Raw genomic sequence first — 14,749 nt, forward strand, 5'->3', positions numbered from 1 at the left:
GCCCACATGGCATCCAATCAAATGCCCATGTGGCTAATCCTAACCCTAGGTCCACCTCCCTCACGCTCTCCTGATAGGGGGGCTTACAAATGGGGAGGTGACCACTGTATTTCCAACAATTATCAATGACATGGATAAGACTCCATTATGAGCACCATACACAACAATTTGAATAAGACTTCTACAAGAAACACCACCATCATCCATCAGTGAGCACAATGACAAACATGGATAAGACTTTAGCAAGAAGGATTATCAAAATTGCTAAGCCGGCATGCAAAAAAAGTCCACTTGTGAGCTCCACCTCATCCACTACTCCTACCAATGTTATCTTTAGAAGATTTAAAGAGCTTTTAGCTTGTCATCCAAAAGTACAAACTCTTATTCAAATAAAGAATAATCATATAACAAGAAAATTACATTTGATTCAAATATAACATAAAGAGCTTTTACATTGTCATCCAAAAGTACAAACATTGATTCAAATAAACAATAAACATATAGTAACAAAAATCATATAGCAATTTGTTACGCTCTACATTTGATTCAAATATAACAAAAATCATTTACGTATTGTCATGTCGTATGTATGTTCAAGTTACTCCAGCTTCAACACAATGGTCACGTAATTTGAGCACCGTTGCTATGCGTCATATACATACAAAGGGTCCCCACTCATGAGCTGTAAAGAGCTTTCTATGAAGCCAGACGTAAAGAGGGTAATTAATCAAGAGTACATAAGAGGGCAGGACCACCGCTTGCAGCTCACAAAAAAGATTTAATTACAAATTACAACCTCCAAGAACCCATGTTCATGGCCTGACAAGACTTGATCTCTACCGCCCTTGTACACCTCTCAAGAGATTAAGTAACGCCATAAACAAATTCAAAATGTCCAAGTACAAAGCAACTGAGGCCCAAATGTATTCATCATAGTTGTAGCGCTTGATCAAGTTGTCGGTATCATAGACAATATAGGCACTAAAGATAATGGACGCAATCGCTCCATATATTGTGACAGAGATTCGACCAAATGGAAAGATGACCTGATCATGTGTAAAGAAATGCATCAGAACTACACACACGGGCTAGTAAATTCCTCTCTCAACTCAACCTGAAAGGCAAGGATCATTACCTGTATAAGCCCAAATAAAATAAGAATCATGACAGCTGCAAAAAGCATAGGGCCCAGAAAACTGAAATCGTAGCCTTTTCTTGCAGCCCAGTATGTGTAGGCAGTCAAGGAGAGAACTACAGCTCCTGTCAATATCAATGCCTCCAAGACAATCCTCCCTGCAGAGAGCGGCAAAATATAGGAGAAGTAACTTAGAAAAGCCACAGAATAATTCTCCCACTGACATCCACAATGGAGACAGAACTCACCATCTGTGAAAGCACAAACGGTGCCCACTGTGAGACTGAGGGTGACGGTGAACAGACCGAGCAATATGAGATTGACTGGGTGTCTCTGATGATAGTAATAAAGAGGACAGAGCACTGCAAAACCCAGCCAATGCAAAACAAGTCTAAGTACCTGGAGACCAAGTTAAAACCAACGATAATTTCTCCATCTTCCATGCTGCTTCTTAAAATCTTGTTAAAAAGAACATTCTCCCAGAGCAAAACTAATCAGTGGTGACGCCAGTAGAGCAATCCCTCTACAGCAAATTTTTAAAGGGTGAGAGAAAGTGACCTTACAGATAAAAGGCAAGACGGCGATGATGATGAAAAACCAAGGGTTGCTCGACAAGAAGTAGGAGACAGGGTGATACAGCACTACAACCGCTGATACAATTGCGGTTAGAACGACCTGCGCGCTGAGGATTCCGTAGACCTTCCTGATTAAAGCCCAACGCAAGGCATTGTATTCAGCAGAAATGCCAGGATAGAGAGCTGAAGGCGCACTCTCCAAGTCCCGATAGTCGCAGGCGGACATGGCGAATTCTTCGTTTGGAAGTCTTCGAATGGTGGGTGAATCCAAAGTGCAAAGGCAGTTCTGCAGGCAAATATCCTCGAGAGACTTCTAGATCACGCCGAGTTAAGGCCTTGCCTTTATATGTTTTATTCGTAAAGTTTTTTAACACAAAAACCTTCCAAGAGCGTTTAGACCAAGGCTAAAACTTGTGGGTGTGTATCCCCCTATTGGGTTCTTGAGTTCAAGCCCTAGCGGTAACTCACTGTGGTCACCCCGTAGCATATCGCCTTGGACCAATAGGCACAAGATCCAACCACGGGGTAACGAACTCACACACACCCCTACCTCGACCACCAAGCTAGGACCCAAGCTAGTAAATTTAACATAATTCCCACTATTGGTCAAGAAGGATTAAGGCCTTATGACATTTTGATGGGTTTGTGGTAAATTGAAAATTCAATGGCACGGCGGCTTGCGGTCCCTCCCCTTATGTTTCCATGGAACCACTAAGCTCCTGAGGTCAATGGTTTAATGGAGAAAAAGACTCTCTGCAACATTTGAGGGTTGAAAATGACATAAAGTCCACATTTTCAGCAAACGATTATGATATTTAGCATGGGGGAATTAGTTTTTTTCCATAAAAACCCTTTTTACACCATGCCATTTGAGCTTTAGTTAAGGTTTTAATAGAAGTGTGCATGGGCTCCAATTGTGTTACATCTTTTAACTGCATGTTAAAGATGCTTGAAAATTTAATCCCTAAGAAATAGGTACTTTAAGGACCTTATTGAAGGGATACAAGTTCAAATATAGAGAATAAGGGTTTAAGTTAACGATGGGCAGTGAGCATGCTACTTTACGTAAGATTTTTTGTTAAATATTTTTTTAAGGTCAAGGCTAGATCAGAACTATACAATGTGGGTTCTCAATGACTTGTTTGCCTTGAAAAGAAGAAGCTGTTGTGATTGTGAGCTGAGAGAATGGACATCCTAGAGTAAAGATATACCATTTGTGTGAAAAAAGATATGAAATTCTGGGTACAAATAGAAAAGGAATTGTGTTAAAAGTTTAAGAATAAAGTAGTTAAGTTTATTAATGCGGTAAGTGGTGGGGCCTTTTCCCACGTACCATTATAGTAAAGTTAACATAACCACTTCAACTACATTAAAGCTAACCTAACTATCACAATGTCTTCTAGTTTTCAAAAGCTTTCAAATGAATATCCATCTTGTATAATTTCAACTTAGTTTTTGACCCTCAAAAATCTTAAGTAAAGTTGTATTCCCACTCTCCATTGTTAATCTAAACCCTTATGTTCTATATTTCATCTTGTATCCCTTAACAAAAAGTCCTTAAAATAACTGTTTGATAATTGTTAGTGGGAATAGGCCCTTAGGACCCTACACTTAGATTACGTTAGTGAGCTTAACATAACCAATTCCTTTAAGTTAAACATAACCTTAATAAGGGGATTGCATTCACATTAATAACCACTATGTTATGACGTAATTGGTCTTGATTAAAACTTTTGGGTCTTTTCCATACAAAATGGTTCATTTCATCAAATTTTGTTCTTTAAGTTAAGGTCACAATGGGTTCCTCTTTTTCAAGACCTTTCAAATGAGTACCCATGTTGTATAGTTTTGAGTTGATTTTGACCATAAAATTTTCTCAAATATTTCTTAATAAGAGTCTTGCTTAATGTGGCATTCCCACTGCTCTCCCTTAATTAGCCATTAAATTCCTATTTCCAATTTCTCTCTCTCCACAAAAGTCCTTAGAGTCCCTTTTTTGTGGGGTTATATTTACAAGCATTTTTTACCACGCCTAACTGGTAGTGGTGGGTATAGGACCTTAGTTGGTCATTTATTTTAAATTTTAAAATAAAAATACTTAGTTGGTCTTGCTTTCCATGCTCTATAATGCTCCAAACACAATAAATGTTCTCCTTCGATTTGTGGTACTTGATAGCTTGGTTGCTGGCATGAACACGCCTTATGCTCTTACTTTTCGTATATGGATGTAATGGCCATCAATGCAACGTGTCCCACTCCTTGCAACCCCCATGACTTGGAACTTACACATTATACTTTTTGGCTTGCCCTCACAGGGTAGCCTTGGCAATGGTTCGAGTTTTGCAAAGCTAAAAATCCTGATTATTTCTATTTGTTGGGGTGAGAATTTTCTATTGGTTGCTAGGAACTTTGTAGGGCTGGTATTTATGACTTTGGTACAAAGGTGATTGGTCCAAGTATGCTCCTTGTAAGAGGCTTTAATGCATGCATTTAGTGACTTCGTCCTCTCTCTCTCTCTCTCTTTCTCTCTCTTTTCACTTACCCACAAGCAAGATTGATGACTGATAGATATATATCATTCACCTTGTTTTAAAATTGTGGACATAAGGCATGACACAAGGCCATATACCATAGCTCAAATTGCTTTTATTGGCTTGCCCTCGTAAGGGTAGGTCTTAGTAACAAGTTTCAATCTTGAAAACGAAAAAATGTTTTTCCTATGTAATTATTCGACGTCTTCATTTTATGGTGATCTCATTGGCTCTATGGCAGGTCTGCTTGTTTTTTGAAGCATCATTCTTTTTTTGGTCATTCATCTCTCCTCCTCATTGGGCAGGCTTGTTGAATCCGATTCACCTTGTTTATCATCACTCCTTAACTATCATGCCTCTATGTGTCCCTTTCAATTATTTGGACTTCCTATCATCTAATGAAATGGATACCACTATAGTCTAATTAAGAAGGACCTGCACTCCAAAAAGTGGGTGATGTCAATATGACAAATTCGAAATCATAGCACATATATAGCATAAATGGAAATTGCATTTGGTGAAAGCAAACCTTCTAAAAGCTAGAAGAACTCATGTTTACCATACCTCTACCCCCCTCTTTTGTAAAAGGACATATATAACATAAATGGAAATTGATACCACCAAAACAAGCCTCCTGAAGTAATCTAAAAGCTCCATAGACTTATATTTTGAGATTTTTCCCTCTCGCGACCCCGCTAGCCACAAAACTCTTTTCTTAAGACTAGTAACTTTCTTATCATAGTTGCATAGCAAGATAGTAATAGTTTCATTAATGGTTCATTAGCAAATCCCTTATTCATTAGCCATTGACTATTTCCAATTTCAGAGATCTTTTAAAAATGCTATTTTTGACCCCTTCAAAAACCTCCTACAATTTCTAGACTTTTGTCACAAGTTTGGACTATTTTCTTAAAATTATATAAAATTAAAAAATATATATATAAAGCAATACCCCTAATGTATGGCATTAAACCCCAGAATTTTAAGACAACATTGTCAAAAAAAATAATCACTAAGATGAGAGAAAAACATCCTATCACAATAAGAGGTGATTTTGTCATTCAAGGATTGTGTCTTCGATATTGTTATGCCACTATTGTACTAGGAGACAATGGCAACTATAAAAAGTAAGCTTAAGAATGGCAAAGGACTTGCACTAATTTAAATTTGGTCAGTTTGATTACAAATGACATATGTAGAATAAAGGCACACAGTATGAGGCCAAAAGGGTGCTTCTTCCATAAGTTTTATTTCAGCAAGGGGATGGTTAGTCCCTAACAAAACTTATTACAAATTTTGGACTTCTTCCTTCAAAAAAGTACACACAATGTGGTGAGGAGTAGCAAAATCACATAGAAGCAATATAATAGCCATATATGCTACAAGCATATCTTTCAATGTTCGCTTGAAATTCTTGCAAAAAAGGTCTCCTAAGCAGACCTAGTAACATCATTGATCATTTTTTTGGTAGTGTCAATCATCTAATTAGGTTCCTAGACCTGAATGCAATCTTATGTTGCAAAAAATGAGAAGTAATGTCACATAGGCCATATCGTTTAGTGTTCAACATTTTTAAAAGTTGGCATTGGGGCTAAGTATATTTCTCTCCACATCCTTGATGTTACACAAAAGTGCTCACTTGCATGAGCTTCCTCTTTCTTTTCTTTTTCCCTTGCTTCCCCTGTTTTATCGTTGTTCATTTTTTATGACTTCAATGCCTCTCTTAGTATGAAAGCTTATAGGTTCCCATGAATCTTGTGATTTTTGGCCTTGGATTTCTTTGACTTCGAAAGTAAATAATTTCTTTGACAAAGATGATGATCCTTTCTTAGAACACAAAATACTCTTTGAATGTGTACAGAATAAGTACGAACCTTTTCATAAAATCCTACCATTCTTCTCACAAGATTAAACATGATAAGCATAAGAATGGATTCACTCAGCTATCACACATATCATTGCATGAAAAACACAAAAGTATAATCAATATCAATGACTAACTAAAGAAAAATAAACAGAGGATGCTCAACGGCTTTCTTCATTGACTGTTTATGTGTTGTCCATGTTGCCATTCTCTGCTAATTTACTAAAGAAAGTTGATAAAAAAAATAAGAAACTTTATTTGGAAGTCTCAATGGCGTGCATTGACTGGAAATTTGACAGTTTATGTGTAGTCCACATTGCCATTCTCTACTAATTTACTGAAGAAGGTTGTGAGGAAAAGTTCTAATTAAACCTCAAAGTGAAGTTGACCAACAATGAAGAAAAGGACGAATTGAAGCCCTAGGAAAAGGATGAAATAAAGCCCAAGCCAAAGGGTGAAATGAAGAACAAATAATGAGAAGTATGAGAAGACAGTGAGGTGTAGCAATAGCAATTATACGGGTTGTAGATGGATTAATGGGAGGAAGATGAAAGAATCTATGTGTTACATGCAGCATTGTTTCTTGTACAACATCTTGTAGAGGATGAAGCAATAAGAGAAATGATTTTACTCTTGAATTTAGTTTAAGATTACTAGCAATATATGCGTTGTACACCCATGAATGAAATTCCATTCACTATTCTTCTATATTATGTGCGAATGTGGAAACTTTAGGGTCTATGGGCAACATTAATCAACATATGACAAGCAATCCCTTCTTTTGTAATAGCTATATTTCCTTCACAAAGCCCTAAATGTGGGCAGCCTAAATGCATGCCTAAGAATAAGGAACCATAGGGTTGTGCACAATTCATAGTCAATATTTTTGGAAATCCTACTAGGGAGTATCTTAGAAAACCAACCAAGTCTGAGATGTCTGGCTTCGATAAGGGTCAAATATATAAATCTTCCAATAAGTTGAATGTACCACTAAGGATCTATACTTGATATTGCATAATCTAAAAGCTTGATGTTAAAGTCGATGGGAGTAGGCAAGGATTTGCCATCATTCATGTAGAGCTTCTTCAATATCTTTTGAGTATACTTGCCTTGTGATATCATTGTACCATCTACACCTCTCCAAATTTCTCTGCCTTGAAAATAGTGGCAGTTTCCCAAGTCCAAATGTGAGCTATATCTTGCCTTCTAAAATAACGCCGCCATTGTTGGATCCTATAATGATCATATCATCCACATACACCATCTCTCTCTCTCTCTCTCTCTCTCTCTCTCTCTTCCCTCCCTCTCCCTCTCCTTCCTTTCTTGAGAGCTACCCTACCCTCCCTTTCCCAACAAGCACAATTCTTGTGAGGCCTTCTTGATATACAAGCAAGAATCTAAGTCGGATGGCTGAAAACCCATACTTAAAAAATGATTGTGGGTGGTGGCATTTCATGCTCTAAGTGCTTCCTTCAATCCATACAAGGATTTGAGCAATTTGCATACTTTCTGTACTTCAGCTTTGACTACATATCCTTTTGGCTATTTCATGCAGACCTCTACATCTAAAAAACCATTTAAGAAGACAAATTTGTCATCCACCTAATGTATTGGCTAAGCAAAGTGTGTTGCTTGAGCAATGACTATCCTAATAGTCATCATCTTTGCAATTGTTGTAAAGGTTTACTAATAGTTTGTGTCATATTCTTGTGCATATCCTTTTGCAACAAGTCTACTTTGTATCTCTCCATTATACTATCTAGTTAGAGCTCAACTCTATAAATCCACTTGCATCTAATGGGTCTCTTCTCTACTAGAAGATCAAATAAAGTCCAAGTCTAATTCTGATGCGAGTAATATACTATTCATTCTTGGCATGTTGCCTTGCAGGTATATGTATTGCTTCTTTGAAAGTGGTAGGCTCATAATTTCCACGAGCTTTACCATGGATGAATGAAAAGATTGGTCCTATAAGTCCACCTATCTGGCTCTTTTCTCTCATAATAAGACCTTACATTTTAGTGGAACTTTTTGGTCTATCAATGATAATTGAAATAGTTGCTATATCAACAACATCTTGTGCTTTTTGCTTACCTTTGCTTTGAATTGTCATTGTAGACTATGCACTATCTGATGGTGCAGGCAAGGAAATCCTTAGAAAAACTAGAATTGATGACTAAATAGGTACAAAGACGATAGCATGTTCATCAAAATATGATGAAGTCTATTGAATGTTACATCTCTAGAAAGGATCAACCTTTGTTTTATTGGATCATCATACTTGTATGCCTTGGATTCTTTTGCATATCCTATGAAGATGAGAGTGCTCTCAACGGAAGCAAGAAGGGAAGAAGGAGAGAGAGAAACAGAGAGCCACACAAGTTTGGTGGGTGCAAAACCACCCTAATCTTCTTTTTCATTCATTTATATATGTGTTTGAGTATTGTACATAACTGGGGTAAAGGCACAGTGACCTTTAACCCCCACAACCTCCCACTTAAAGGACAATGTGCCTTTAAGGGAGAACAACTAGTGAGCATACTATCCAATGCCCATCAATACATGACAATACTCAAACCGCTGACTAGGTAGACTCTTCGTCAGCATATCTGCAACCAAACGGGCCTTGTACCTAGGCACATCATCACCTGTGACCTTCATTTTGTAGACCCATTTACATGGCAATGCTTTCTTTCCATGTGGCAAAGAAACCAAGTCCCAAGTCTTATTCTTCATAAGTGAACTCATCTCTGATTGCATAGCATACTCCCACTTGCGTTGATCCTCACGCATCATAGCCTCTTTATAGCAAGAAGGCTCCCCGCAATCAGTAAGCATCACATAGTCTACCCCTGGAACAAATCTATCAGGCGGTCTAGACACTCTAGATGATCTTCTCAAGGGCATTTCAGCTTGCTGTCCCACTTGCATATCAGCCACATTTGGCTCATCATTTCCACCAATAGATGATCCATCATCTACCCTTGATTGTATACCTATGGGAGTACTTGGTTGTACCATTTCTTGCACATTTGGTGCATGGACAGCTTGCTGTCTATCAACATATGCAGGTGGATTCACATCCTGGAAAGTGATTCTCCTCATTTCCACATCCCTCATGGGTGCCTTATGCATCTTCTTCTCATTGAAGCCCACCTCATGGCTGCGTATGATCTTCTTTTTGCTTCTGGATCCCAGAGACGATAGCCCATCTCTCCACTTTCACTGTAACCCAGAAAGATGCATTTCCTAGACTTAGGATCTAGCTTCTTTCGAAGCTCTTTTGGCACATGTGCATATGCCTCACACCCAAATATACCCACATGCACTGCAGTCTTCATTGCCTCAGCCCAAAAACCACCAGAAAGACTTGCATTGGAAAGCATGCATTGCAACCTTTCTTGAATGGTACGGTTCATCTTTTCTGCAACTGGATTTTGCTCTGGACTACGAGGGGATGTAAGCTCCCTCTTAATCCCACGAGTATCACAGAAATGCTGAAAGTCATGAGAGAGATACTCTCCACCATTGTCAGTCCGTAGGCATTTAAGCGTTCTACCTGACTGATTCTCAACCAAGGCCAGCCATTTCTGAAATACCTAGAACACATCACTCTTCCGAGCTATAGCATAAGCCCACACTTTCCTAGTTGCATCATCAATGAATGTCACATAGTATTCAGCCCCGCCTAATGACCGTGTAGGCATGGGACCACATAAGTCTGAATGCACCAAATCAAGCATTTCAAACTCTTTCTTTCCCCTTCTTTTATGGGCTGATTTAGTCTGCTTCCCATAGAGACAATGCTCACAAAATTCAAAATCAGAGAAACTCAAATGCGGTACATAACCCAAACGGCATAAGAGTTTCATTCCATTCTGGCTCATGTGCGCCAACCTGCAATGCCACAAAGAAGTGCTTGGCTGCTCGGTTATTGCAACAACATGATCAAATACCCCTGATACATGTAAGGGATACAAAGTCCCACACTTGGCACCCCTGGCCAAAAGCATAGAGCCCTTTTGAATTTTCCAACTCTGAAAGCCAAAAGTGGTGTGAAAACCAGCATCATCTAGTTGACCCACTGAAATAAGACTCTTGGTCAACTTAGGCACATGTCTCACATGTTTCAAAACAAATGCAGAGCAACTCTGCAGATAAACTAGACATGAAGAGAACGTCATTATCACTATCATGTGTGACTGCATTGATCTCCTCGATCTTCACTTTTCCTTTGTCCTCCCTTGGACTCTCTTCCTTTTGATTTGCACCCCAATTTGCATTCTTTTTCTTATCCTTTTGATGTGTTTTCAGCTTGTAGCAATACTTTTTCATATGGCCCTTCTTGCCACAATGGTAACACTCAATGTTCCATGCCCTAGTTGCTACGAGACTTTCCTCTTTCTTGGGACTTCCCCCTGAACTGTGATCTACCCCTTTGCATATTTAAGGCTGCATCCTGCTAGTTGCCATCCATAGACTTTCGTCTAATCTCCTCGGCCAACAAGCTACCCACAACATCATCAAATTTCAGTACTCCACCAGGTGCAGAGTTACTGACAGCTGTACGGAAGGTATCCCATGAGGATGGCAATGAACATAAGAGAAATATTGCCTTAGTCTCCGCATCAAAATTCATTTTCTGAGCCTGAAGCTGGCTGAAAATAATATTGAATTCATTCAAGTGAGAAGCAATGGAGACCCCTTCCTTCATCTGCAGCTCAAACAACCTCTTCATGAGGTAAACTTTATTAGAGGCAGTTTCCTTCTCATAAGTGGCACACAGTTTCTTCCACGAATCTTCCGTAGTCTGCTCATTTTACTACTGTGAAATAAACTGACTCTGCAAGATGAAGTCTAATAGTAGACTTTGCTAATGCATCAAACTCATTCCAATCATCCTCAGACATATCTGCAGGCTTAGCTTCAATACCTGCCAAGGGTTTAATCTGCTTCTTTTGAATAAGCACATCCCTTATTTGTTCTTTCCACAAAGAAAAGTTTGTCCCATCAAACTTTTTAATGCTGAAAAACTCCTTTTCAGACATGGAAGAGGATGCCATGATGCAAATGAAACAAAATCCCAAATGCTAGTACCTGCAAGAGAGAATCACACCAAATACCAAGTGCACCCAAATGTGTATGACACAATAGAGTGAAATATCACCAAAGCTCAAAGCATCAAAAGATGCATCTGACTCATGTGCATATACTATGCATCCATATGAGCAAATCTGGCCCAAAAGAAAATGCCAATAAGTGCCAAATGACTCAAGCATAAACACTATCCACTGGCATATGCATCAATAATATCTCATCCAAGAGAGCATAGCACTATTAGTGCATCACCAGCAATGTGTCAAAGCTGTCCCTCAGCATAAAATAGCATCCATGTGCAAAGCGTCCATAAAAAATAGCATCCCACAAGGCAATTTAGGCCTATCAGCGCATCCAACAAGGACCGCAATGCATCCAAATGGCCTATAAATCATCCATTGCAACCCAATGCATACCACGAATGAGCGCACACTACTCAAACTGCAACCAGAGTGATCTGCATAAGGTATGCTCAAGAAATCATAGTCCCACGATAATGAGCGCTCCTGAAAATAGAACCTGAGATGCTTCAAAACATGGGCACCATTGCATAATCGGACTCAGCAAGAAAATCTGCAAATATCTCTCTTCTGCCAGAACTCCAAAATCCCAACCGATGAGTGAGAAATGGGAGTCAACACTTATCGACTGCCATGTGGCATAAATCTAAGGTTTCAAAACCTTAGTATGAAAAATGCATAACAGAGAGACGAAATCGAATACACAGAGATTTATAACTCTGAAAATCCTTCACCGAATCACGCAAGAACTGATAGATAGGGGTTTTTGGGCGTCCGAAACACAATGGGACAGACGGTTTTGGAAACCGTGGTCTCAATCACTGGGTCCAACACACAGACTGAAAAACGTTTTTGGAAACAGAGCTGTTTGTAAACTCCACCGGAGTGCGAATGATGAGCAACATAGAAGTTTTAGGACCTCCTGAGTCCACTGGAACTGATAGATCTGCAAATGGTTGCTCCAAACTTGAGTTCCAACACCCGGGCAAAAAACGCAGAAACTGACACAGTGAGTCAGAAATCCAATGAAATGATCCCAGATTCAAGAATAAAGGTGTTTCCAAGCTCCTGAAGTGAAGTGGATACCAAAAGCAAGCAATAGTTGCCTCTACAAGTCAATACGGAGTCTCTGTCATCGAACGGAACAGGGAAAAGCTCAAAAAACGACTTTTTCTTTCAAACCACTTAACAGGCTCTCAAAACCACTTCGTAAAGCCAAAGTGACTTTTCCAAAGGTTTCTCCAAGGTCTCTGCACACTCCGATGTAAGTAAAGTCACCCACAAATCTTCCCACAAAGCTTTTCCTTCCTCCCACAACATTCACGCACGCTCAGCTAGATCACTCGGGCTCTGATACCAGTTGAGAGTGCTCTCAACGGAAGCAAGAAGGGAAGAAGGAGAGAGAGAAACAGAGAGCCACACAAGTTTGGTGGGTGCAAAACCACCCTAATCTTCTTTTTCATTCATTTATATATGTGTTTGAGTATTGTACATAACTGGGGTAAAGGCACAGTGACCTTTAACCCCCATAGAAGATACATTTATTGATTGCACATCAAGTTTGTTATTGAGTTCATCTAGAGCATGTGCATATGCAAGAGAGAGAATTAATCTAAAGGGATTGATTGAAGGCTTAATTTTAGCAAATGCCTCTTTTGGTGTCATGTTCTACAAGCTAATGTTGTCTTGGAATTGCTTAATATTGCCTTGGAATCCACTTTCACCAAGCATACACCATGTTGATTCTACATCGACTTTGTTTTTCCTCTCTAATACTCCATTCTATTCTAGAGTGTACCTACATGAATTATTATTTATCCCATAGTGCCTACAAAAAGCATTGAACTCATGATTTATACTCACCTCCATTATCACCTTGATCTATTTAATAGCTTTCTTTTAACCATAGCTTTGAAGTCCTTGAAAACATTGACTAGCTATTTTTTCTGAGAAGTATATCTAGGTCTTCCTTGAATATTCATCAATGAATATTATGAAGTATAATGCTCTTCCAATTGATTCTATCACTATGGAAGCATAACCCCACATATGAACTAAAGAACATTTATTCTTTTAGACCATGATGTCAAGATGGCTATCTATGTTGCTTTCTCATGCAACATGACTCACAAACATATCTCTGAAGGTAAATCTCTGGAAGTCCTTGTACCATGTTTCATCTTTCAAGGATACTAGACTTTTAAAGTTGATGTATCTAGACCTCTTATGCCATAGTGTACTTACTACTGAGGTATGCAACCAGATGCACACATCTGGGCTGCACGACACTTAAAGGCGTTCACCCTCTAGATGTGCCTGCCTTCGCTTTTTGTAAAGAATTATTGTTTAAATAGTTTACCTCACTTCACTCAACACTCACCCGGTCCCTATCGAGGCTGGAAGCCCTTGGCTTGTGATCAAACACACACACACACACGCACAACTGAAATTCAAACACGCACTCACTCCTCTCCTAATATTAAGGGTGGGGTGACCGAGTTTAGGCTAATTTCAGCATAGGGCTAAGAAATTAGGGTTTTCTCAAACTAAATAGTAAATGCTAGACAATTCATAAACTCTTGAGGCCAACTTTTGGATGTGCTCGCTCAAAGCTTCATGGCAGTATCACTTGCTTTGGAAGGTAGAGAAATGCACCTATGTTCGAACTGGAAGCTTGCTCCACTTGTTGTAACGCGTAACGGATCTTTGGTTTACTTCAGTTGGAGCAAGTGCACCCTTTCGAACTTTGGTGAATTTTCTCAATTCTGCAAATGCAGACGCACGAACGCGCATTCTCAAGAATTCGATCCCTCCAGGTGATCTTGCTGGTAGCTACGGGATTTGGGGCATTGGAACGCCCTGTAGCGGAGAAAGGTCGTGTCATTCGCATAGTATGTTCCTGCACGACAAACTGCGATTTATTTCGGCTGGGTCCGTCAAATATCAAAATTGAGTTTTAAGTTCGTACACGATTTAACTACTTCGAGATGTTGACTTTTTGCACGCTACAAAGTTAGATCCTTTGCAAAGATACATTGAGAGGAGAGGAGATTGGTATAAATATTTGATGCTTATTTAGTGAAAGGCCTTCTAAGGGATTTACCCTTTTTTGTGCGTTAGCTTAACGAATGCAAACAAGTACTCTTCCTCATTTGGTCTCTTAGGCTGATTACTCAATTTTTTGACATTAAAGACCTACTTCGATAAGTCATCCCATTCAACTCCACCACCTATTGAAAAACAGCTCCAGCATGCTCATAAACAAGTCCAGCATGGTTATGAACAAGTTGCAAAATCGCAGAACATTTTCCGCTTATTGACCTTTTTTTAAAACCTTGTCATCACCTATTCTCTCTCTCTCTCTCTCTCTCTCTCTCTCTCTCTGTGAAGCACCCCAACAGGCTGTAACAAAGGAGAAGACATGGGATTCATCCTCTGCAGTCTGCACCTACAAGTAGTTTGCATTTTGACGTACTAAAGTGCTATGTCAGTCAAGGGGTGATTGGTGCATGGGATATGAACTACAC

At 39.2% G+C, this 14,749-nt stretch overlaps 1 protein-coding gene across 2 annotated transcripts; it reads right to left on the reverse strand.

The window, feature by feature from the left end:
• Positions 1-520: 520 nt before the first annotated feature.
• Positions 521-2,120, reverse strand: LOC147887482 (protein LIFEGUARD 2-like). 2 transcript variants are annotated; one of them, XM_087394353.1, is made up of 5 exons: positions 2,091-2,120; positions 1,699-1,996; positions 1,384-1,497; positions 1,136-1,293; positions 521-1,046 (listed from the first exon to the last, which is right to left on the reverse strand). In XM_087394353.1, the coding sequence occupies exons 2-5, from the start codon at positions 1,934-1,936 to the stop codon at positions 837-839; spliced, it is 720 nt and encodes a 239-aa protein (XP_087250479.1). In that variant the 5' UTR covers positions 1,937-1,996; positions 2,091-2,120; the 3' UTR covers positions 521-836. The 2 variants fall into 2 exon arrangements, with proteins under 2 accessions (XP_087250479.1, XP_087250478.1); XM_087394352.1 differs by lacking the exon at positions 2,091-2,120 and having other exon boundaries at positions 1,699-2,083.
• Between the last annotated feature and the right edge of the window lie 12,629 nt (positions 2,121-14,749).

Source organism: Dipteris shenzhenensis, chromosome 23, assembly GCF_047967505.1.
Source record: "Dipteris shenzhenensis isolate YYH24624 ecotype China chromosome 23, Dip_SZ_1.0, whole genome shotgun sequence".
In the NCBI taxonomy this organism is placed as follows: Eukaryota; Viridiplantae; Streptophyta; class Polypodiopsida; order Gleicheniales; family Dipteridaceae; genus Dipteris; species Dipteris shenzhenensis.